The sequence below is a fragment of the Bos taurus genome, chromosome 9 (assembly GCF_002263795.3).
Source record: "Bos taurus isolate L1 Dominette 01449 registration number 42190680 breed Hereford chromosome 9, ARS-UCD2.0, whole genome shotgun sequence".
Classification (NCBI taxonomy): domain Eukaryota; kingdom Metazoa; phylum Chordata; class Mammalia; order Artiodactyla; family Bovidae; genus Bos; species Bos taurus.
The window spans coordinates 66,000,591-66,025,488 of NC_037336.1; the positions used below are offsets into that span (position 1 = coordinate 66,000,591).

At 36.3% G+C, this 24,898-nt stretch overlaps 1 protein-coding gene across 6 annotated transcripts in view; it reads right to left on the reverse strand.

Moving 5' to 3' along the window:
• Positions 1 to 6,148: 6,148 nt before the first annotated feature.
• Positions 6,149 to 24,898, reverse strand: part of PTPRK (protein tyrosine phosphatase receptor type K) — a 612,930-nt gene continuing 594,180 nt past the window's right edge. For 5 of the 6 annotated variants that reach the window (XM_024996500.2, XM_059889627.1, XM_024996499.2 and 2 more), the window contains 9 exons: positions 21,523 to 21,677; positions 19,313 to 19,448; positions 18,948 to 19,097; positions 17,934 to 18,107; positions 14,593 to 14,724; positions 14,325 to 14,450; positions 11,431 to 11,594; positions 10,775 to 10,910; positions 6,161 to 7,661 (listed from right to left, as the gene is read on the reverse strand). In XM_024996500.2, coding sequence (XP_024852268.1) covers positions 7,608 to 7,661; positions 10,775 to 10,910; positions 11,431 to 11,594; positions 14,325 to 14,450; positions 14,593 to 14,724; positions 17,934 to 18,107; positions 18,948 to 19,097; positions 19,313 to 19,448; positions 21,523 to 21,677 — 1,227 coding nt within the window. In that variant the 3' untranslated portion in view covers positions 6,161 to 7,607. Of the gene's footprint in view, positions 7,662 to 10,774; positions 10,911 to 11,430; positions 11,595 to 14,324; positions 14,451 to 14,592; positions 14,725 to 17,933; positions 18,108 to 18,947; positions 19,098 to 19,312; positions 19,449 to 21,522; positions 21,678 to 24,898 lie in introns of all 6 variants that reach the window. The other variant, NM_001191537.1, reaches the window with a different exon arrangement.

Sequence of the window (24,898 nt, forward strand, 5' to 3'; positions counted from 1 at the left end):
GCGTATCTCTTGGTGTAGTTTTCCCAGTGGTTTCTCTGGGTGTAACAGTATGTGACTTATTATAAACTAATGGCATCATTATTTTACCACTTTCAGTAAAGTATGGAAATCTTACTTTTATTTATATTCCTTGTTCTTTCCCACTTTAAAATATTATTTTCTTGAATGTCAGATGGCATTGTAATTTTTGTTTCAATCATCAAATGTAATTTATAAAACATATGCATGAGGAAAGGAATATTCTATTGTATATGCCCATAATTCTGCTCTTGCATTGTCCTTTCTACCTTTTTGATGCTGGAAATTTCCTTTTTTATTATTTCTTTTTTTTGTTTGAAGAATGTCCTTTAATCATTCTTTAAGGGAGGTCTAATAACCAAGGTCAGAGAAGGCAATGGCACCCCACTCCAGTACTCTTGCCTGGAAAATCCCACGGACAGAGGAGCCTGGTAGGCTGCAGTCCATGGGGTTGTGAAGAGTCGGACATGACTGAGCGACTTCACTTTCACTTTTCACTTTCATGCATTGGAGAAGGGAATGGCAACCCACTCCAGTGTTCTTGCCTGGAGAATCCCAGGGATGGGGGAGGCTGGTGGGCTGCCGTCTATGGGGTTGCACAGAGTCGGACACGACTGAAGCGACTTAGCAGCAGGAGCAGCAATAACAAGGTAATGAAGACTAATGGTGGGCAAACTTAAAATATTTTTTATCTTATCCTTTACTAATACACATGACTCCTGTTAGCTTTAATTTCTTAAATTTAGCAGGGCTAAATCCTAAGGGCTTTGGATTTGATCATCTGTAATATCTCTCATACTTCCATGACTTCATGAAGGTTTCTTATGTGAAGTTATTCAGTGACCACATTTGAACACTCTGGCAATACAGAATTTAACACTGGAAAGCAAGTGATTAACAAATACTTACTTTATCATGCCAAGATTATAACATGAAGGTGAAGAGAAATCAATTCCAGTCTGTTGACTGTGCTTCAGATAATTAGATTTATGGAACTGGAGTTCAGGTCCCCACTGTGGGCTGGCAGGAGCCCACACTGTTTTGCACCTGCCATGGAAGTCAGCGTGTACCATCACAATCTGGAAGGTGGCGCTTCCACAGATGGTTTACTGCACTTGTGACTAAGGTCAGGCCATCCCACGGCTCACAGAACAAGGGCTCCCCTTTTGAGCTTTCAATATTATTATTTCCAGAAGAATTATCTTCTAGTCATCATTTTGGGGCTTTTTGTTAGGTGAAATGTGTGAATTACTCTCTGAAATATGTTCTTCTGAATTTAGTCCAGGTAGAAGGGACCAGAGACACTGACATTCATTTTTTTTTTTTTTCATCTTTAGAGTCAAGACTCAACTACAGATATTTTTAAAACAGAAAAATATGTGAGAAAATAAGGTAAATATAAACCAAGAACAGGTATGAAAAATAGTTCTGATAGCTACTTAAAGACAACCAAAACTCATGTTTCTTTAAAATACATTTAAAAAAAATTCAAAGTAAAACAATAGCTATTCTACAGTGGAGGTCACAACAGACAACCAGAGGAAACCTCCTGACTAATTTTGTTTTTTACAGAGTTGGGCTGGAGGCATATTTTTGGTTTTGAATTTAATTGGTCGCTAATATTCAAAAATTTTAAGCATCCACACAAAGGTTTAGAGTTCCACACCCTCTTGAGAGAGGAGACACTGTAGGGCCCATATCCCCATGCAGCAAACTGCTGGGAGATGGATGCCCTTCTCTTTGGGCATTTGTCCAGGTCCACTTTCACATCCAAGTGGGAGTTGGCCTCCTCACATCGTTCCCTCTGGTCCCCATGTCAAGCAGCAGTTTATCATCAGTTTCATGGTATTGTGCTTCTTGTAGCAGAGCTGAAGATGGCAGAATATGTACTATCCATTTTTCAACTGAAAGGAAGGAAATGCAAAATGAACAGAAGGAATATGTGTTTTAATATAAAAATGGAGGCAGATATATTTTTGTAGAGATGAAAACAATCCCTACAAAAATGCATACGCTAAAGATGTCTGCTGTAATAATACAACCGCAATGATATACCTGGCCTATTTATCTCACTCAGAGTACCCTGCTGGCTCTGCAGGCATCTCCTCTTTCTCAAAAATAACAAGTGGGGGCCATAACGATCTTGTTTTCTCTACTTTCCCAGTTTGATTTTGTCTCTTAGACCATGCAACATAGTGGGAGTGCATGGCCTTTGTTCATCTGTGTATTCTAACATCTATTTAAGAAAATAACTCATTGGTGATTCAGTTTAGATATGTTTGCTTTTCATATTCTGCATCTACTTAGATTGCATCTGAGTACTGAGGGTTTGTATATTTTTATGCTGCTTTGTTAAAATTTATTTTTAGTTGGAGGATAATTGCTTTACAATGTTGTGTTGGTTTGTCGTACGTTAATCAGCCATGTGTGTGTCAGTCCCTCAGCCATATCCGACTCTTGCGACCACATGGACTGTAGCCCACCAGGCTCCTCTGTCCAAGCGATTCTCCAGGCAAGAGTACTGGAGAGGGTTGCCATTTCCTTCTCCAAGGGATCTTCCTGACCCAGGGATCGAACCCACATTTCCTACATTGCAGGTGGATTCTTTACTGTCTGAGCCACCAGGGAAGTCCCCTCAGTTTTCAGGTATTATAAAAATTCCGTTGTTGTTAGGGAGGAAACTAATCCGCCATAAGTATCCATATATCCCCTCCCTCCCACTCTCTTTCCTCCCCACACTCTCCAGGTCTTCACAAGAGTACCAGTCTGAGCTTCCTGTGTTGTACAGCAGCTTCCCATTAGCTATCTATTTCACACATGGTCTAACCAACTGAGCTAACCAGCAATGAGGCTGACACATACACATTGCCATGTGTTAAATAGATGGCTAATGGGAAGCTGCTCTATAACACAGGGAGCTCAGAATGGTACTCTGTGAGGACCTGGAGGGGTGCGGAGGGAAGGAAGCTATTTACACAAGGTAATGTGTATGTGTCAGTGCTACTCTCTCAATTGGCCCCACCGTCTCCTGCACCCACTGTGTTCACAAATCCATTCTCTATGTCTGTGTCTCTATTCTTGCCCTGCAAATCAGTTCCTCAGCACCATTTTTCTAGATAACATATATATGCGTTAATATACAATATTTGTTTTTCTCTTACCAACTTCACTCTGTATAATAGGCTTATAGGTTCATCCATACTGAGGGTTTGTATTTTTGTCCTAAATGCTATATACCCCCTATCTGATTTAAGATTGATAAAACATATAAGACTAAGTTGAAATGAACACGACATCAGATCAAATCAGCACACAAGTTTCTGGGTTAGATTTCAAGTATTGTAACTGCCTTTCTACAATTGGCAAGTGCATGATAAAGAGATGGTATTTGTCATAAAATCTCCCTACCACTCCCTCCCTGAGCAGATCTTAATATTAAAGAAAGCTTGCTGATATTCCATAGTGACTTTATGTTGCTTCAACAGTTTAAAAATCAGTTCCATTGCTTTTTTTTTCAGAATTTGATAACAGTATCTCTATGGTGTTTGTTATCTTCCAGGTTAGCATTTCAGTTTACTTTGGAAAAAGCTGGAAGTTCAGAAGTGTCATATATCTACCATATTTCCATTGATTTTTGGATAATTTATATTCTAGAAGCCACTTATAGCTTACTTAAAGCAGATTTCAAGACAGAGCTTTCCTTTTTTGCTTCAGAGAGATAATCTAATACTCTGCAGACCGCTTGAATAGAGCAGAGTTGTGAACAAATTAAGATAATATCTCTCCCACTCCAAGCTTCCCTAAGCTGTGGGAAGACTTTCTGAAATAATAGGTAAGTAGAAATCCTAACAGGAGGCCCAGTCAGCTATCTTCTGTCTTCACTTATGACAGTGTTGATAAAAATAGCTTATCACCCTTACATTAAATAGGGGTGTTTCCTAAAACATTGAAATGAATTTAGGAAGGTTGTGGCATGTCTGCCTATGGAAATATCTTATAGAGTAAATATTCTACATATTACACAAGGTATGGGACAGTATATTAATTTCTGGCTATTTTGCTGTAAAAAATGCTTACTCGAGTGCATAGAAATAAAATATACATATATATGTCACTGCCCTATAAAAGTTAGGCATATATCAGGAATTGTCTTGCAAAGCTAACAGATTATCTCCTATCTGTAGCTGGGCTACAGATATTTCTCTCTTGCATTTTAACATTTGTAGGTGTCTAGTAAGGTTTTTAGATCCTGAGAACTTTAGGTACACCATTTTCTGGCAACAGAGCAGAGTTGAGAGGGAGCAACTGTTGATGTTTGACTTCTAAGCTTATTACGTAAGGACCTGGAACCCAAGAGATCTCCAGATGAATAGTAAATGAGCTCGTCAGTAGAGAGGTAAACATGTCTTTTCTCTCTCCTGGTCCAGGTAGAAATACTTTCCTTTTTGTGTATCTCCCAATGTTAGAGACCATTTGTTTGCAAAACAGCAACACATTCATGCAAAATCCTTTTCTTTCTTTACAGACTAAATATTAGAAAAAAGGCTAGGCAGCTCAGACAAGAAGGTGAAAACTTGTTTTTAAGGTTAGAACTCAAATTCTCAGTTGCTGTGTGTCTCTGCCCACCCACTTAAAACATTTCCCTAGTGATAATACATGGGAAAGGGATCTATAAAATTCCATATCATGACAGCCATTTAAGAAGTAACTGACATGGACATGGGAGGCCTTTAATTGTGAAAAGCATGGTCACTTTTTAAGAATTCTACCAAGACATCTCCTGCTTAGAAGGACACAGCTGAGTGGGACATGGCCATGCATGGGACTCCACAGGGAACTCCACAATAGTATAAAGTATCAATTTTGAATAAGAGTATTAAAATAAAAAACAGATTTAGTGTCCCATCCTTCTCCCCAATCCAAGTGTCTCTGGATGAACTGGCCTCTGTGGTGGTGCCTGTACAGAGCAAGCATGACATTTTTATTTCCTGTTGGAGACAAAAAGGACTCCTTTTGTTCTTTGCTTGAATTTTGGAGGCCACACAGACCTCTGAGCTTTGTGGTCAGTAGTATTCTTGGTGACTTTGGTTAGGTGTGAGTTTAATCCTGTGACTAGAAAGGAAATCAGGGTCATGTAGCAAAGCAGAATCCTTCAATTAACATTGAACATTACTGGGAAACCCAATCTTGGGTGAGTTTGTAATTTTTTGTTAAATGCATCGTGTTTAAATGAAAATTAGTCTCCCTAGGAAAAGATGAGTTCCCTTATCTAAATTCTTACTAATGAATGTCACAAATGTTTTAATAATGTACACAGCAAATGGAAGATGGCCATAATGATAATGCTTTATGAGAAAATCAATTAATGAGGAACAGTAAGAATGAAGTGCCAAATTTTCCTTGCCATGCCATCGGGGAAGCAATGTGTTCAGTGGAAGAGAGTAATTTATCAGACTCAGATTTTTTTCTTTTTTCTTTGGCTGTGCTGGGTCTTCATTGCTGCACGGGCTTTTCTCTGGTTGTGATGAGTGGGGACTATAGTTGCGATGTGTGGGCTTCTCATTGCAGTGGCTTCTCTTGTTTGGGAGCACGGGCTCTATGGTGCATGGGCTCAGTAGTTGTGGTTCCCAGGCTCTAGAGTACAGGCTCAACAGGCTTAGTTGCTAAGTGACACGTGGGATCTTACTGGATCAGGGATCAAACCCATGTCTCCTGCACTGGCACGTGGATTCCTTACCACTGAGTCTTTAGGGAAGCCTCAGACTCAGATTTACATCTGTTGACAAAACATTTACCCTCTCAGATTCAATTTTATCACTGGTAAAATTGGGATGACAATTACTATTTGTGTTATATGGAGAAATAAGGAAATTTATATTACATAAAATGGTAGTGACATATAAATACAGTAACTTAAAAAAAAAAAGTTGGTGTTAATTCCCTGTCCTTTTTTTCTCTCCACTCATTTGGAATTTTGAAAATTCAAGTTAAAGAGTAAAAATGAAAGAAATTTGTATCTGGACATCAGTTTTATTTTTAATAGATTTCATGTTGTCTACTTTTGTCACGGAGAATAGGGTATTTATTTGGGAGTGAAGGCATGAAAATTAAGGGGAGAAAATGATGTGTAAACAATAACTGCTGTAATTATAAAAGTTTTATTTCACTCTTACTTTAATTAAATCTTCATAAGCACCATGTCATGAACTGGCAATCTAAAAAGAGGATACTAGAATGCTTTAGTCAATAACAAACTGCAAGCTGATGATGTGAAATTACAGCTACACGGAGCAAGTGTACAAGATCACATTTAAAAAGGTTCACTTGAGAATCCCATGATGATGCACAAAATAGGAATCTGGCATCGATTCGTTCACACCTTGCTCAGAACTCAAAGCTTGTGCATGTAAACATCAAAAGAAACACTGGATCACCTTGACAGTTTACAGTTTGCTAACACTTGACTGCAGAAGCATAAATGTTGCAGTTTTGATTTTTTGACCAGTGCTTGGTCATAGGCTGAAAAGACCAATCCCTTTAAAATTTAAATGATGCTTAAAGGTTATGTTCAACATTACACAAGTCATCAGCAAGGCCTTTGAATGTGTGCAGTTCTCATAATGATTACCAAACCATACTGACCTAAGGAAATCATGAAAAATTATATATTTTCAGCAAAATGTTTTAATTTGGTCCTACATTAAAAGACCCAAATGCCAAGGTGTTTTACATAAATTTAATTCACAAGCATGTACACAAGAGAATCACTTTAAAGAACATTGCTTCCTGATTTATGAATTAAAAAGTTTACCCTCTACTTACACTAAACATACAAAAAATAATCTACAAAAATTGTTTACAATTGATTTTAGTGAAAGAAAAACCTTTCTTCAAAAAAAAAAAAAAAAAGATTGTGTGGTGGTAGTATTTTAGCCATCAAAAAAGGAATGTAAGTAACCAATAAATATAATGTGCTTTCTCCATATAGACATATTTACACTTGAGTCTTTGGCTTATGGTTTTTTGTTTTTAAGAAAGAACTTTAAATGATCCATCCATCATTGCACATTAAAAGAAAATAAGCCAGTTATATATATTTATATATTTATATAGAGATCTGCTACACTTGAAACATATAAAAAATGAACTTTCCTATGAATTTGCACAGCTTTTCTTTCTTCTTCCTTGAAAGTTTTAACATCTTTTATCTGAAAAAGGGAGAAAAATGCCACAAAGAAAGTATTAATTCATGCAACACGTGTTGGCTGCTGTACCAAAACCAGGAGAGAAAACGCTGCCTATTCACTGTACAAACACTGATAAGTTTTCATGTGAATCTGCTGCTTATGAAATATAATTTATGTGGCATGAAATGTTGATGTTCTCATACAGTAATAGAAACTAATTGAGTGAGTCCTTTTTATTAAGATACACAACTTCATAAGAAAAATACTTTTACCTCTCAAATGTAAAAGTCTCCCGCCCCCACCCCCCCACATTAAAATCTTTCTGCACAGGTGTGACAGGTACAACAGCTGCTGGCTCAACAGATGAATGGGTTCTGTTGGGATGCACTCTGAAGTCTCCAACTAAGACGACTCCAGGTACTCCAAAGCCACGTCATAGCAGAAACGGTACTGCTCCTGAAAGATGTTAAAACAGAAAGGTGACTGAAGTCAAGAAAAAGGCAAAGAATGGAGAACACATTCAATTTAGATTATTCAAGAATTACGAACTTTTTTTTCCATAGACAAGTTTAACATCAAGGCATATACTATTTTACATTTGAGTCTAATGATTGCTGTTTAAGAAAAAGGAAGTTGATGTAAAAATATATATTGTCTTTGCCTCATATTCTGTATCAAATTAAAAAAACATCAGTATTGCTTATTTGATTATAACAGTAATACCTGATCAGTACAGAAAAATTTCCAAGTATAGAAAGATTACGAATCAGAAAAAGTTTCTATAAATCTATTATCAGAAATAACTGTTTTAAAATACTACCTTAGCTTCAGACCATTTTAATGCATGCTTGAAATAGTATTTTAGAATAAATATAATTGCATACCTATATTTGAGGATATGATTTTATATTTTATTTTCTGTTGTTTAGCATTGTTATATATTTTTTCTCATGTTATTTAACACCTCTTTTAATATACATAAAGTCCAATATATGGATTGACTATAAGATGACATTTATTTTTTATTAATTTTAAATAATCCTAGAGTGAACATGCAAGTAATTTTTCTCCACACTTTATGTATTTTCCTTAGTGGTATAAATAAGCCAGTTATTTCAAACTGCCATTCCACAATTCCACATTCTTAATTTCTTCTTCCAGTTTTACTGAGATGTAATTGATATATAGCACTGTTTATGTTTAAGGTGTACAGCATAATGATTTGACTTACATATGTGAATATCTAAATTCTTAATTTTTGACATAGTTTTTTGTTCCACCAGAGTATTTAATTAAAAGTTTCAAAAATGGTTAGTGGTTCCTAACTTTTTCTGAGCCTACTTTTATCAGAAAAATTATTTCTGCTGCCTTTATTTAAGATAACTTGGCTGACAATAAAACTTTTTTGAGTTAAAACCGCTTTTCCTCTCAGTCCATCTATATGCTGCTCTGTTATGAAGAATTTAGAAAAATTCGGAGACTGCATTACAAATTATGACTTGTAACATGTAGTAAAATCTTCTCAATTCAGTCCAAGTGGGTAAAATTTAGGCTGAATTAGAAAACAATCTAAAACTCATGCTATTTCAAAAGAGAACTTTCGGGTATCTTGAGCAATAAAAGAGGGAAGTAAAAGTTTTCCCCAAGCAGTCCTACCCTATTATCAATCCTACCCTAATTATCAAGTAGGTGTGATTTAAATTAGTCTACCACTGTGGCAAGTACACCTCAAGAACCAAAAAGTGCTTGTGAACAGTTACATCTCTTTAATCAGTCTCTAGCAAATTGGTTTACATTCTGTATTTTCTTACCAAACTCGTCAGTTCAATTCAGCATCACAAGGAACTAATCATTAACCTTGATTAAAAACAAATCAAAGGACTGGGTGTTTAGACAAGATTCATGGGACATGAGTGTAAAGGTAAATAGTAACTCTTAAGAAGGTTCTGGGAGAAGGAAATGGCACCCCACTCCAGTACTCTTGCCTGGAAAATCCCATGGATGGAGAAGCCTGGTAGGCTGCAGTCCATGGGGTCGCTAAGAGTCAGACATGACTGAGCGACTTCACTTTCACTTTTCACTTTCATGCATTGGAGAAGGAAATGGCAACCCACTCCAGTGTTCTTGCCTGGAGAACCCCAGGGACAGGGGAGCCTGGTGGGTTCACACGACTGAAGTGACTTAGTAGCAAGAAGGTTCTAGAATGGCAGAGTTTAATCATAGGCTTTTTTTTTTTTTTAAGGAACAGTAAGAAATCAGTTAAATTTGGAAGTATAATTTGAATTCTGAGGCCAGAAGTGATCTTGCTGATGATTTTAGGAAGACTTGATCTGAGAGACAGAGGCAGACTTATATGAAAAAATATTCAGAAGGCAGAGAGTTTAAAGACCTAACCATTACCAGCCCATTTTGTAAACAGACCTCAGAGTTTTACCTAAAAATCCCTCAAACCTATCCGTCTTCCTCCATCTCCATTGCCAACACCCCGGTCAAAGCCATTACCATCTTACTGGGATACCAGCAATACCTAAGGTATGAGCTGGAAGACAGGGGCTTTGAAGACTTGTCAAAGGGGAAGAAGTCTGTGACTTGCTCTTAAAAATGAAACCGTATAAATGTAACTCTTCAGATTTTGTCTCAGGAAGCAACGTACCACTTGTGTGAACAATCCATGAGCAGGAAGTGGTGAAAATACTTTAAAGGTTTATTGAATTGCTCATTTTAGTTATCTGATCATCTTGATAAATGTAGGGCAAGCAACAATGATGTCTTGGTTTTTCTGGTTTACTTCTCTGTGAGCATAAACTACACAGCTGCTCCTGACCTATTCCCACCATTCACATATGTATAACTCACAGACATCGCTTTAGACGTTGAACATGCTAAAAGTTTAACTTGCTTTCTTCCTCTGCACATAGCTTCAAACAGATGAGTTCCTACATACACATATTAACACCTCCCTGCTCTTATTTTGTAATCTGAATTCTGATTTTATGAGCCATGGCTAATTCAAGTAAAATCACATGACTACAATCTAAAATTGGTAAAAGGTGAAAACTATCAATGGCAATAGTTTAAAAAATTATAATTTGACCAGAAAGGAGGAATTATAGATAATGACTAAAATAAATTGCATTTGCCCTTTAAAAACACTGGGTGTCTAAAGCGCTAGATACAATCTAGAAGTATATCCCTCAAAATGTTTTACCAGTTAACTCAATATGCTTTAAGAAATACCAAGAATAAAACCGAGATGACAGGATTTTTCTTATTACAGAACCATTTATCGAAGTTTACTGTAACAAATATTTATTGCTCAAAATAAAAAAAAATCCTATACATTTTCCAAGTTAAATGAAATTAGTTTTCATCATTAGCAGTTTATACAATATGTGACTAAGCTTATGGGTGTAGAAGGAGTTACTTGGCAATTCATGAGTTAGAGCAGGAAGGTCCCCACAAAGACTCATTTACACATTTCATTCCCTGGGAATGAAGTCAGATCAACAAGTAGGTATATGACTGATTAACCTCTACCCCCCACTTCAGCATCCAAGACCGTGACTCACCGGGGCCTCCACCATGTTTGGCTTGCTGTTCCTTAGTGTCTTGACTGCATGGAACACGTCAACAACATTTTGGCGTTTCACCATTTCAACAACAATGCCTATAGCACAGAACATGCCACTTCGCCCGCCACCATTTCTGAAAGCAAAGAAAACAAAGGTGTTTCCTAGATGGACGTTTTTGGTGACCATAGGTCACACAATCATATATGTTTTGGAAAAGAAAATATTATGTTTTTAATTTCCCCCTTGTGTTTTAATTTTGCTTCACATGTGTACATGTTTGTGTGGAGGGCAGAGAGGAAGATACTTGAGGATGGTATTAACAGCTTATGCTTAGGGCTGGGACACGCTATAGGCATAGATTGCTGCAAGCTAGATACTTTGAGATTTTTATAGATTTGTGCATAGTGTAAATCAGAAAAGTTACTTAGAGTAGTGTTCAAGAGTTTATATGATAACTATATAAAATCAGTTTGAAAAATACAAAAGTTGTAGTAGTGAATTATAGAATTGTGAAACAGGAAGATTGTTTTAGAAGAATATCTAGTTGAGGTCTGTAAGATGGGAGTTACTCTTTAGCAGAGGAAAAAAAGAAGGCTAATGATGGAACGAGCACCACGGCCCCCTGAATGGCCCAGCCAAGACGCTATACTCACAGGCAGTGGATGATCGTCCGGCCCTCCCCTTCCTCACATTCCTCCTGCCATTTTTCCACCTGCAGGATCAGCTTCAAAAATGACCGTTTGGAGCCAGGCACTTCTCGATGAGAAGCCCAGCCTAGATATTGAAACTGCTGCACCATCAGATAACCTTCTTGTGGCTGTTGAGGGAAAAAATATTTCTATGTAAATAAGTTAGGGCTAGAATTTTTACTAGAAAGTAAAAGGTTCATGGCTTCCCAGGTGGGTCAGTCATAAAGAATCCACCTTCCAATGCAGAAGATGCTGGTTTGATCCCTGGGTCAGGAAGATCCCTGGAGGAGGAAATGGCAATTCACTCCAGTCTGGCAGACTATAGTCTATGAGGTCACACAGAGTCAGACACGACTTAGAGACTGAGAGTGCAAACAAGTTTCATACCAATTTACACTATGACATAAATGACACATTAGACTGAATCTAGCTAATAAAAGTCCAAAATATGTACATGCCAGGGCAGGAAGATTCTAAATTACATGAGAATTATCTTCATATAAGATTCTCCCTGATACTCCATATTCAATAATCAATTACTATGATTATACTTAAATAACTTTTAAATTCATCTTTTCTTTATTGCCACTGATATCATTGTATTCTCAAATCACAAATCACAATAATTACTTCCTAGTTGATCTCCTTGAACAAACTTTGATATCCTTTCAAACCATTCTTATTGTAGACATCATGATTTAAATGCAAATATGATCATGTCACTTCTTGATTTAATATCTTCCAAATGATCTTAGCATAAAACCCAAACTGCTGCCATCATTTAAAAATACCTGTAAGATAAGGCTCCACTTCTTCCTTCAATTTCCCTTTATTCTAATAAGCTAGTCAAGGTCTAGACACATTTGCCTTCTCTTAATCTATTTACCAAGTCATTTCTTATCTTGGGAACTTTGCATATACGGAACCCTTTGCCTTTCTCAGTCCCAAACAGAGTGATCAACTTGCTTTAGGTTTGCCTTGGACTTTTCTGGTCTTTGTGCCTAAATTCATGTATTCTAGGAAAACTTTCTGTCCTGTGTAAACCAAGGTAGCTGGCTATCCCATGCCCAAATAACTCCTACTAATTTTTCAAATTTTGTCTTAAATATCATGGCCTCAAAGAAGTCTTCTCTGATCATCCAGCTTTGTTAGATCACCCAAAGCCTCTGTATTTTGTACTTTTTCTCTATAAAAATTTCATTTATTTGTAGATAAATGATTGTACAAGTTGTTTAATGTTTATCTTCCCTGATAAAATATAAATTCTTTAAGGACAAGAAAACCTCTTTTTCCCTTAAAATCTCTTATCACTAGAACCTAGCAAAACTACTTTCCAAGTAATAGTATTGTTGAATAAATGAATCAAGACATTAAACCCTCAAGTGAAAATACAAGGAAGAATTTGTATGTGCAAGTGAGCCATATCATAAGGCATCAGACCTGAAGCTCCACATGCAAGGTTCATACATCCTTTGGTGGGACAAGGAACTACCGAGTTTAGCACCCAACCTCTAGTTGGCATATACTAAATATATGGTGAGGTGAAAGATATTAAATAATGGTAATAGGAAAAAAAGAAAAATCACACACTAATAAGTGCTTGAGTACCAAATATAGATGAAAATAAATATGCTGACCCCCCCAAAAAAAGTAAAGCAAATTTCAGTTCCTGTTCCTAGAGTATTTTTCATATAAACAGTTCGATTAACAGGTAGGTTCTACTTTCTTAGTTTAGTAGCTACAGTTTCTCAGCTAAAATATTAGTAGAACCATAATGTAACAGATGTGCAGACATAATGAGATTCTTTAAATTAACATCTAAGATATGCATGAGTATTATGACATGATTGAAGTTATCCTTTTCTTCCCCCACTGAAATGAACAATAGAACTGGATATGATTTTATTCTCTACTTATACACATATAGACATTAATCAGAAGCACATATAGTCATTTTGATGTGAGGAACACTGTAACATGACAATTTTAATTACACACTGAAAATAATACACGTACATAGAACTGCTGCTCTAGAAAAGAGTAATCTTTGTCTTTAAAAAGGAGAAAATTCCATAATTCCATGGGAGGTACTACTGATTTCTTTTCAAATTCTCCTTGCTATGTGGTTACATAATCTAGACAGATTTTATTAGTACTTTTTGGTCTTTTGAAGGACAGACCCCAGGCAGTTTGTCACTGATGGCAAAACACAGGAAATATCAAGGAAAGAAAGGTTCCCGAAGGACAGTTGCTACTTTGCTGCTGGGAAAAGGCAAGGGCTAGCAGCACTGCATCGAGCTACATATCTGGGCAGAGCCAGAGGCTGAGCCATTCAGAGCGATGAAATTGTAGATGAGTTGTAGGAGGAGAGTCAGGGACATATGTGATTTAAGCAGAACTGGAATAGCGACACAGATCCCTTCTATAATGGCTGATCCAACACGTCACTTTCTCCTGTCATCAATATTATATTCCTGTTTTTCAACTGCATACCTCTTCTGGGCTGGATATCAATGCTAATAAGACTTGAAGTTAACGTTGAGATAAATCTACATATACTCAGAGGCCAGGCCCAGACAATCAAACTCAACTGAACCAGGGAATCTGCATTTTGATTTCCACATAGAATACAATAGGCTAGTAACTGACCCAGAAACCTAGCTTCCAGGATTTCTGATTTCCTGTCTTTAGCATGCATTTTTATTGCCGTTCTAAATCATAAGATGATTAGTAGCTTTGGGATTGATTATATAATTTCTATTAATTTTACTCTCTCTTTTGTCTGAAAGGAAATGTACCACACTATGTTTGTAATCACCTGTTCTCGATCAATTCAGTTAAAAGCATTAATGACTTACTCTTGTTAGATTGCATATCCTAAAAATTCGGTTTATTACATCACAATCCATTGAACAAGACATACATTCCACTTGGATAGGACCATATCGTAGCGTCCCTTCTTCTGGCCAGTACTGAGGGCAGCCCTAGATGTGAATATTTTTGAAAGAAAAATAAAATGAGCCTTATTTTTTTTCTAATTAGGATAGCATAAAGCAGATGTTAGCATTTTATTACTACTTTATTAAGTCATGTGTAAGTATACAAAAGAAACCCATAACCATTAACCTGGGACAAGTCGACTTCATTTAACATCACAATGGAGGTACAGCCATAATCATACACTAATCTCCAGAAATCTTTCACAGTGTTTGGCAGAGGGTATTGTGTGACGATGAAAGCAGCTGGTTGCCTGTAGCTCTGTGAAAAAAACAAGGTAGACAGGGAAAAATAATAACTTAGAATGAATAATCAGTTGTACAAGCAGATTCAATACACTTCAAGGTAGGGCTGGGGAGACTCAACATCTTCATATGGAGATGAAGTCAGCCTGCTGCTCCAGCCGTGGAATAACAGATTTGGACCACTGAAACATACTGCAACTAGTAAGTAGTCAGTCTGATAGTATGCTTTTGATGCCTCAGCAGCAATTCAAGCCAAGAATTAATTTTGTTGATAAAAGTAAATATACGACAAATACCAAAAAAACCCACAAAAACAACAACAAAAAAAAACCAACCAAAAACTTCTTGAGGCTAAGATCCTTTGTGAGGTACCTGTTGGGCTGTTTTAGTCTTAGTCTAGAAGACTAAGTTTAGAAGGCTCTTAGTCTTCCAAAGACATAAAATTTCTGTGTGTGTGTCTGTCTATGAATATATGTCTATCAGCTATCAACTGTTATAGAACTGTCTGGCTGGCTCTTCTCCACTCCAAATAAGAAAAACCACATGTGCCTCAAACTCATGTGCTTTTATTTTATATTGACATTATCAACACATCTTGTAGGCAATTCACATCCCATAGTTTTCTGGGAATTTCTAATGTATATCAATGATCAGAATGATAGTTTCAATCATTTAAGTGAGGGTGGGATGATTTGAGAGAATAGCATTGAAACATATATATTATCATATGTGAAACAGATCGCCAGTCCAGGTTCAATGCATGAGACAGGGTGCTCAGAGCTGGTGCACTGGGATGACCCTAAAGGATGGGATGGGGAGGGAGGTGGGAGGGGGGTTGAGGATGGGGAACACATGTACACCTATGGTTGATTTTTGTCAATGTATGGCAAAACCACTACAATATTGTAAAGTAATTAGTCTCCAATTAAAATAAATAAATAAATAAAAAGATTTTTCAAGTGCCACAGAGTAAAACTAATGCATTCCCTGGCCCCAGGTAAGAGGGAATGACTCCTTATTGACCCAAGGCCCCCTGATTGGGACACAATGCATTCTCTCTTCCCAGAAAGAGGATAGATTGATCTGGCCAGATAATCTGTCATTCTACAGACTAATGATCTACACTGAAACAGAAATATATATTTCTATGTAATAAACTAAGTATTTGTAAAAATATAACTAGACAGCTGCCTGAGATAGATTTCTTTAATGCTGATAAAAATTGTCAGTGATCTGCTAACTCAGTTTTATCATATTACTCTTTAATTCCTTCAGGTGTCTCAACACTAGTGTAGAAACTGACCTTTGAGCTTCATAGATTCTATCACCATTTGGGAAATGCTGCTAACCATAGCATTTCACTCCATGGATGACTACAGGATAAATCTGGGGAGACAGTAATTCACCAACAGCTTCTACTTGACCTTAAGACCTCAAAAAGTCACACCTGTAGCTGGGGTGAGTGCCCTCCTAAGGAAGATATGAAGGCTTATGAGAAAGGATCAGAAGAAAGAAATAAACTTTCCTTCCAATTAAATGTCTGCTCCATAGGAAAGTAAGTCAAGGGAGATGAAAAGCCTTTTATTCCTTTTTTGAGTCATAGGGGTGGGGAGACAGAAGAAGAGAAGACGATATGAGAGAAGACTGAAGATTTCCTATTTCTTTCCTCTCTAAGTGCAAGAGTACATCTAAGGGTTTGATATCACATGATTCTTGGCCACACCTCATAATCTTCACAGGCATGAGAAAGGGTGTACGACACTTACAATGGGGTAGAGAGGAAGGGAAGGTGAGAGTGTTGAACAATGAGCCCCGTTCTTATAAGCCAAACCAAACCTAACTTTTCTGTAGTCCCAACCACACTACCAAATCCACAGGGCAGTTTCGACTATAAAATATATGTGTTGAATCACAGTGAGTTAAACAGAAGATAGGAACACATAGAATACAAGGTTCTGTCTTCATACTGACCAGAAAACCACCTGGAAATTAAAAAATTTAAAAGAGATGTCAAAGACAAAAAATGCCTAAATATCTTTCCCAATGTTATTTTCTTTTTCTCACCCTTTTTCATTCTAAACATAGACTGACTCAGAAAAAAAAAAAAAAAAGGTCTGTGTGTTTTCTCTATATTTAGTATGTTTGACTTTGCAGATGATTAAAAGGCAAGAAAAAGTATAATGAGGATCTAGTGTGACTTCAGGGGACAAGAGTAATAACTAGGCAAGACTCTGGTCACAGCAAGAGTAGTAGCTTTCCACTTGAGCTTACCTTTAAACTATTCTGCTCTGTAGAATTAAGAAAAGCAAAGTAACTGGGTGAAAATTAGAAGTGGCACATAGGCTTTGACAAGCCTCTACTATCAGAAACTAATTTTGCAGAACTCAGTAGGAGCAATAACTTAGAAAGCTTCATTATTCATCACCCAAGAATGAACCCTGACTCTGGTTTCTCCTTATTAAGGCTCCATAGTCTAAAGGGCAAAAACTAGAGATGCCTATGAAGGAAGGTGATAAACCAAAAGGATGCTGAACTTAAAACCCTTCTTGCTTCTTCCCAAGGTAAGCAAAACAAGATGGGAAAAGACTACTTTAAAATTCCATTTCCATATTGGTGTGTCTTTGGGATGCTGACATGTGAGTACATGCTGTACCATCTACAATACAAAGACTGGAGTAGGGCAAGAGAGTTCTTTTCATGATGATTGATGTGTTAACATGGTATCTTCCATGCCTTCGCTTATATCTTATTAATTAATAATAAATGAAACAAGTTAGCTATAAATTATTGGAATAATTATTAGTTAGCTATAAATTATTAGTGTCAGAGATGAAAGTTTCCAAATTAACACAATTTCAGTAGAATATGACACTCTGTGATTTAAAAAATTCATTTCCAACTATATTCAAACTAGATAAGCATGACTCTCTTTCCTGAAAATAACCAGGATGAAAACTATCACCTGCAGATATTTCTTGTACAAAAACTTTATAACAATTGAAAATCAACTGTCAAACTTATAGTCAAGCCTAAAATTTATAGTGCCTAAGAACCATTGTAAGGGAAATTCAAAATCATTGTCCAAAAAATTTTGTATTACAATGAATGTTTCTACTTTTCCTTTTTAGGCCATTTAAATTTTCTTGAAAAGAGAACCTAGCCAGTGTTCATCAATTTTGCAGCTTTTCATTACATTTTACACTAACAAAGAGAGCAGTCTCTTACATCCATAAGAGCAGCATTGATGTAGTTACTACTCTCCCCATCAATTGTAATTAAAAAAGGCAGACATCTGTCAGGTGGCAGCATGTCCATAAAACGGTTCTTGTCATGGTTCCTTGGCAGGCATGCTATACTGCAGTCCTCAGCTTGTAGTCGAGGGGTGACTGAATTCAAGGTCTGGAAAGAAAAGGGAACCCAGGTTAAAAGACAGTGACCCATTTCATAGCATAACACAGATCTATCAGGCATTTAGGAGGCCAAGTAAAAAGAAAAGGATTTGTGCAAGTCAATGACATTTGCCATGATGACAGGCTGACAGACTTCGTAGTTAAAGCTCCTAAAGCCTGAGAAGTGACAAGGGAAAGGGATGCTAAACAACACAGCAACCTGCGAAAGGTATTGTCTAACCAAAGAAAATGCAGTCAGAGCAGCCCATGATGATGCCCCATCATCAAATTTATAATTTGTAATAACATTTTAATGTGCCAGATTTGAGGACACGCTATGGCCAAGAGCACTGGGCAAAGAATCAAAGTATTAGGTTTTTAGAGTTATTCTTGATTTCATAGTCAACAGTTTTGGGGATGTTTTAAGGGCAGTGAAAACATTTGGGATTATTTAGAGATGATGTTTTGCACAAACTCCAGCTATTATTATTAACGTGCTTGAGTGACACAGAAGGTCAAAATCTATAAGACTGCATTTTAAAAAAGATTGTAAATACACACAAATTATCACTAAATTTGACTTTTATGGTACCTTTTCCCCATACTTTTCCCTGAGTCTGAATTCATTCGTCCTTCAAAATACAGCAGATATGATATGAGCTCATTAATACAAAAGTTGACTCTATAACTTTGTATAACTGTATAATGAAAGAGACATGTATTATATTATACTTAAAATAGGGTCAAAGGTTATAAATTTGACTTGAAAGACATTCCTTGGAAGAATTAGGAATGTCCAGGACAAATTGTAATAAGTTACTCATAAAAAATCTCTAGAAATAATAAATACCTGGAATTCATCTTTGAGATGTGAAGAGTTTGTCTGGGAGTCTATTCTAATCATATCAAAATATGCAGCTTTAAATTCACAAACAGGTATGGCAGTTTCTCCACATAAGCAGGCCTCTAAAATGGCATCATGAATAAAAATGTACTGTTCCTATCAAAAGAAATAAAATTTTCATATTTTAATACAAGTTTCCTGTCATCAAAGAATTTTCTCTATATAAAAATATTAATAAAAATACCAATATTTTTTCTATGACTTGATGAGTTACTATTGATTCTATGGGACAAATACCTACTATTTAGTTTGATAAATGTTGGAAAGCAAACCAAGAAAGACCACCTGAGGTTAATCAACAATCAACACACCTCTGTCTGGACCATATTGATACGACGAGATCTTAAGGCTTTGACACAGTTGTAGATGTCAACAACACCCTCTCTTTCAGCCATGTCCAGCATGATGTCAATCACAATGTAACAACCAGTTCGTCCAGCACCAGCACTGAAAAATAAGCAGATCTAAAGAACTGCAGGAAGCATGTCTATACAAATTGAAAGACCCATCCGATTTTCAAATAAGTGGAATCAAATTGATTCAACAAAGTATAAGACATAATTTGTATGTATTGTGTAAATGCTTGTTAATGAACAAATAGCTTCAATGTAGAGAACCTACTTTGGTGTAAACTGAGAATTGGAACAAATTAAAAAATATAAACTTTGTAAATCAAATTGTGTTTTGAAAATCATGTATAGATGGCACTGAAGTTTCACAGCTCTTATACACAGTCTTCATTTTACAAAAATTTCAAGCTCATAGAATTGATCAAGGAATGGATTTATGCTTTAAAATTTCATCTGAGATAGAAAGACTCATACTGATGTCGTTGTGGGCACTCTAGCAAAATGCAGCGGTGCTGTCTTAGGAAGACAGTTTCTGGTCAAGGCAAAAGAACATTAATCTAAAACCTTTAAATGGAAAATCTGAGGAGTCACATTTCAGGGGAAGTGTTAATAGTGAGGGTGGGGATGAAAATGTTCGTTATTACTGGGGAGGAGACCAACAGTAGAAAGAATATTTACATGGTGATCCAAAGAAAAAATGAAAATAAATTGTTAAGTATGAAATATAATTCTTAACAGGTCACAAAGATAATACTATCTTCCTGTATTTAATTCAGTAGTCGAATCATAATATACTGTTGATTATTTTACCCATTGGGAAGATTTCTCCAGTTTTATACATATAAGTCAATGGAGCAAAAAGGTATAGTTTGGATTTTTATGGAAAAATCACTTTGTAGTCAGCTCCCTCTCTTCCGTAAGTTCAGATGCCCAAGTGGAAGTAGAAAATGACACTTGTGTTTCGAGAGCATATCTGAGACTGTTGGAGCACTACTGAAGCAGGCAATTCACAGGAAAGGAAAACTCTATGATAAGTCAAGACACTACATAATTGAAAACCCATTTATCTCATTTTCTAAATGCACAGATAGACTATTAACATTATTTCTTTGAAGTCTGGATTTGGTCATTTCTCTTAAACTTAATTGTTCTTTAAGAAATTTAAGTCAAAGGTATTGTGGCTATCTCTGTTTCTTTTTCTTGCCTACCATCTTCTCAGTCACTGTTCCCAGGGTTTGAGACAGGAAAGTAATTGAAGAGTACATCAGATTTGTTGAGGAGGATTGAATTGTAGATTTTTTTTTTTTTCAAGGTACACAGTATCTGATCCTAATGAGACGCCTTACTTTTATTTCATTCTTTGTTGTTTTATTTTTCCCCTTTCATATGTGGTCATTTAAATACTGAATAGGTTGGACTTTCAGGGAAAGAAAAATGCTTAAGCACAACCTATTATGTACCTTGGAAGGGATAGTATTTGAGAATGGTGTGCAGCATTTAGGAAAAGCTTTTCAAATTCAGTATATATTTTTCTATTCATATCTCAAAATGAGGCCATGTAATTTGCTTTTAGTGTCTCTGGGTACTTGTTTTAAGAGAAGTTTCTAATCAAAAGAAAGTCTGGATAATATTCACATTTTTCTGGCATATATATGCTGGATTTTACTAATGTAGTTTTCAAGGTCCTCTGAGGGATGGCTTTTAAAAAAATTCTTGAAGTAGATGTTTTACAGCACAAATTCTTGTAATTTAGGCCGTTTAATAACTTTGTATGCCTCAAATATAGTTCTAAAAGCTGGGATTCTATTAGGAATTTACTACATTGGCAAGAACTCTCTGGCTTTACCTACTATTCCATACTATATAGGCTTTGCAAAAGTGATTAAAAAAAACCACAACACATATGCAGATGTTGCCACTAAAAGGCAGAGTTTCTACACTCGCAATTATGGACAATACTACACACATTAAGATGAATGCATTTATTTCTGAAGTTTCTTTTATATCCTCCTTAGAAGCTAACTTTTATTTTATTGCTGTTTTACCTTATCTGTTATACTTGCAAACTGGAACCTTGTAAGCATGCATTAGTTTTTGTGTTTACAAGCCTTGTTTGGATACTTTAAAAAAGCTGGCTGCACAAAGTCAATGTCGATTGGACCACCACTCACCTGCAATGCACAACGATGGGACCAGCGCTGGGAGGGTTGGAGAATTTGACCCGCCGGATGAAGGACAGGAGGCCAGTAGCGTGGTAGGGCACGCCATGGTCAGGCCAGCCAGTGAAATGGAACTGTTTAACTTCACGGATCTCATTGTATCCCCTCTGTGCAAAGACATAAAGAAGTGTTTTCAAGGACCAAAATAGAGCCATTAAAGACAACCATGGGTACTAGACCTGACTGACAACGAAAAAACATAAGAAATTTATCAAAAATACTGCTTTTGCTGAAAAAGGATGCTGACATGGCCTAGGAGCTTACCTTTATTTTCAGACAACTGCCAAAGAAAGAAAATAAGAAGTCTTGCTCAGTTCTGTAAGTCTGGGTAAATTTTATTTACCCTGACAGTCTGTTCCTTATTTGGAATGACAACACATAAAATGATTAGGGGAAAAGGAAGAAATGGGAAGTTAAAATGCTGCCCTGTTGACCCAACGCACTGAGTTCTCAAGTGGTGTATAAAAGCAACTTTCTGCTTCTCACCTCACAAAGAGATTTTAATGCTTTGCTTATCCATGTTGAAAATGGTTTTGAAGCATGGCATGTAGGGATTTTCCAGAACAGTGCTACTCTAGATGGGTTTGTAAAAATATACAGACAGCTAAACTGTTCTTTGGCCAGCCTATTTTCTTAACTCTGTGAAATAAATCAGCACACAAAGGATTATTTATAGCAACAAAAACACAAACTGAAAGAAGCAAACATCCATCGCTGTGCTTTTCTCCTATTGGGTTAATTTTTAGAGAGACATTTAAATGCACATTTCAAACTTTTCCCTTCCTTTTTGTTAAAAGAAGCCCATAGATTGTATGAACAGCACTTGGAAAATTCAGATGAGATGCTGCAGAGTTTATTTTTAAGAATCCACATTTGTGGCCCCTCAAGCACCACTATAGTCTATATATTTACAACTCTACTATGAGCTCTGTGAAATCTCAATCTCACTTGTTCCTCAGAAAAGGTAGAAAAAATTGCATGAAATAAATGAACTAAATGAGAAATTTTATCTTTAGATTCTATCCTAAATATCACCAAAGCCTTGGAAGCCAGAGATCACATCTTATAATTCTTTTTCTTTTCTGTTCCAAGTACAAAACCCCACACAAAGCAGGGCTCAACAAATAAGTATAACAGTAACAATGATAAACATCACTATGGAATCATACAAGTAAAATCACTTTCTTAAGTACTTTTGAAGTCAACTTTACTGAGGAAGGCCATACATTGTTCAAAGATCATCTCCTCAGCATTGATCCTTTTGCTGGAGTTGCTGTAAGGGTATTGCTCTTTTTAGAAAATTTTAATATCTGGCAGTGCATGTTTTCTTATTTTTCATTTTACTTAAACTTTCCTGAGTAATTTTCAAATATATGGTTTTTTAAAAAATTACTCTTTTCCAGTGTTTTTTATATGAGGAAAATAAATTAAAAATAAACCCTAGTAATGAGGCTACGGTTTTTCCTGTGGTCATGTATGGATGTGACAGTTGCACTGTGAAGAAGGCTGAGCGCTGAAGAATTGATGCTTTTGAACTGTGGTGTTGGAGAAGACTCTTGAGAGTCCCTTGAACTGCAAGGAGATCCAACCAGTCCATTCTGAAGGAGATCAGCCCTGGGATTTCTTTGGAAGGAATGATGCTAAAGCTGAAACTCCAGTACTTTGGCCACCTCATGTGAAGAGTTGACTCATTGGAAAAGACTGATGCTGGGAGGGATTGGGGGCAGGAGGAAGAGGGGATGACAGAGGATGAGATGGCTGGATGGCATCACTGACTCGATGGACGTGAGTCTGAGTGAACTCCGGGAGTTGGTGATGGACAGGGAGGCGTGGCGTGCTGCGATTCATGGGGTCGCAAAGAGTCGGACATGACTGAGCGACTGAACTGAATGTTATAATTAGTATTGTATCAACTCCATAAGGAGGTATTAATGCCAAGTATTCCCATTCTGGGACATGGGGCATGTCTCCATTTATTCATATCTTTGTGTCCTTCAACACATTTGTAATGGTTTTATTCACTTAGGACCTGTTTTTTTTCTTGCTAAATATATTTCTAGATCCTTCAGAGGGCTTCTCAGGTTTCTCAGTGGTGAAGAATCTGCCTGCAATACAGGAGATGTAGGTTCAATCCCTGTGTTGCAATGCTCCCCTGTAGAAGGAAATGGCAACCCACTCTAGTATTCTTGCCTCGAGAATTCCATGGACAGAGGAGCCTGGTGGGCTACAATCTATGAGGTCACAAAGAATTGGACAACAACAATAACAGACACTTAAGAATTTTTGTTATTATGAAAGAGATTTTTAAAAATCTATATCTTTATTAATAATATAATGAAATATGTCTTGAATTAGTCACTTAACTAATTTTGATTTTCTTTTTTTAAATTTTCTAACTAGCTTTTTTTTGTATAAAATCATTACACCTTAAAATAATTTCACCCTTTTTAATAGTTTTGCCATTTATTCCTTTTGTTGTCTTATTTAATTTCCTAGAGCTTCCAAAAATGTTGGACACTAGTGAGCATGATTATCCACATTACATCTCTGATTATATTAATAACTTCAATGCCTCTAGTTTTTCACTCCTTAATATGTGTGCTACTGGTTATTGTTGAAACAGCTTTATCATGTTTAGGGAGTCTCCTTATTCTTTCTAATATAATTAGAGTATTACTATAAATGTCTTTTAAATAAAACTAAGTGCATTACAATATTTATTAATGAAATCACAGGATTTTGCTCCTTTAATGCACTGAGATAATGAAATATTCTTCTAGATTTCCTACCACAGTTGTAAAATCCTTGAATTCTTAAAAAAATAATCATGATAAATCATGTAGTGATCTTAATTCAGTCCTGGATTCACATTTTCAGTATATCCTGAATTAAACTGGTCTGCAATGTATGTATGTGTGCATACTTGAGAAAGAGAAACAGGCAGAGATCTAAAAAGAGAGACAGAGAAGAGCTTGAGAGAGTCCTATCTTTATGTGGTTCTGTCATCACAGTTCTGCTTGCTTTTAAAATATATTTAGTTGGTTTTAATGGTTTTTCTACGGCCTAAATAGTTTGATTAACTTAGGCATTAGCTATTCCTTAGTTATTCTTTAGAGGTTAAAGACACCTCAATTATGAACCCATAATGCAATTTTAATGGCAAATTTCAACACTCTTATTTTCTTTTACCAGCTGTTCAGATCCTGATCTCTCTTTGGGTTAAATACTGGAAATTATTATTTCCTAGGATTTCATTGTATCTAGACTAAGATCTGTCTCTAAGTTCACACATAATATAACTTTCTTAATAGCAGGTATAGCTAGAGCT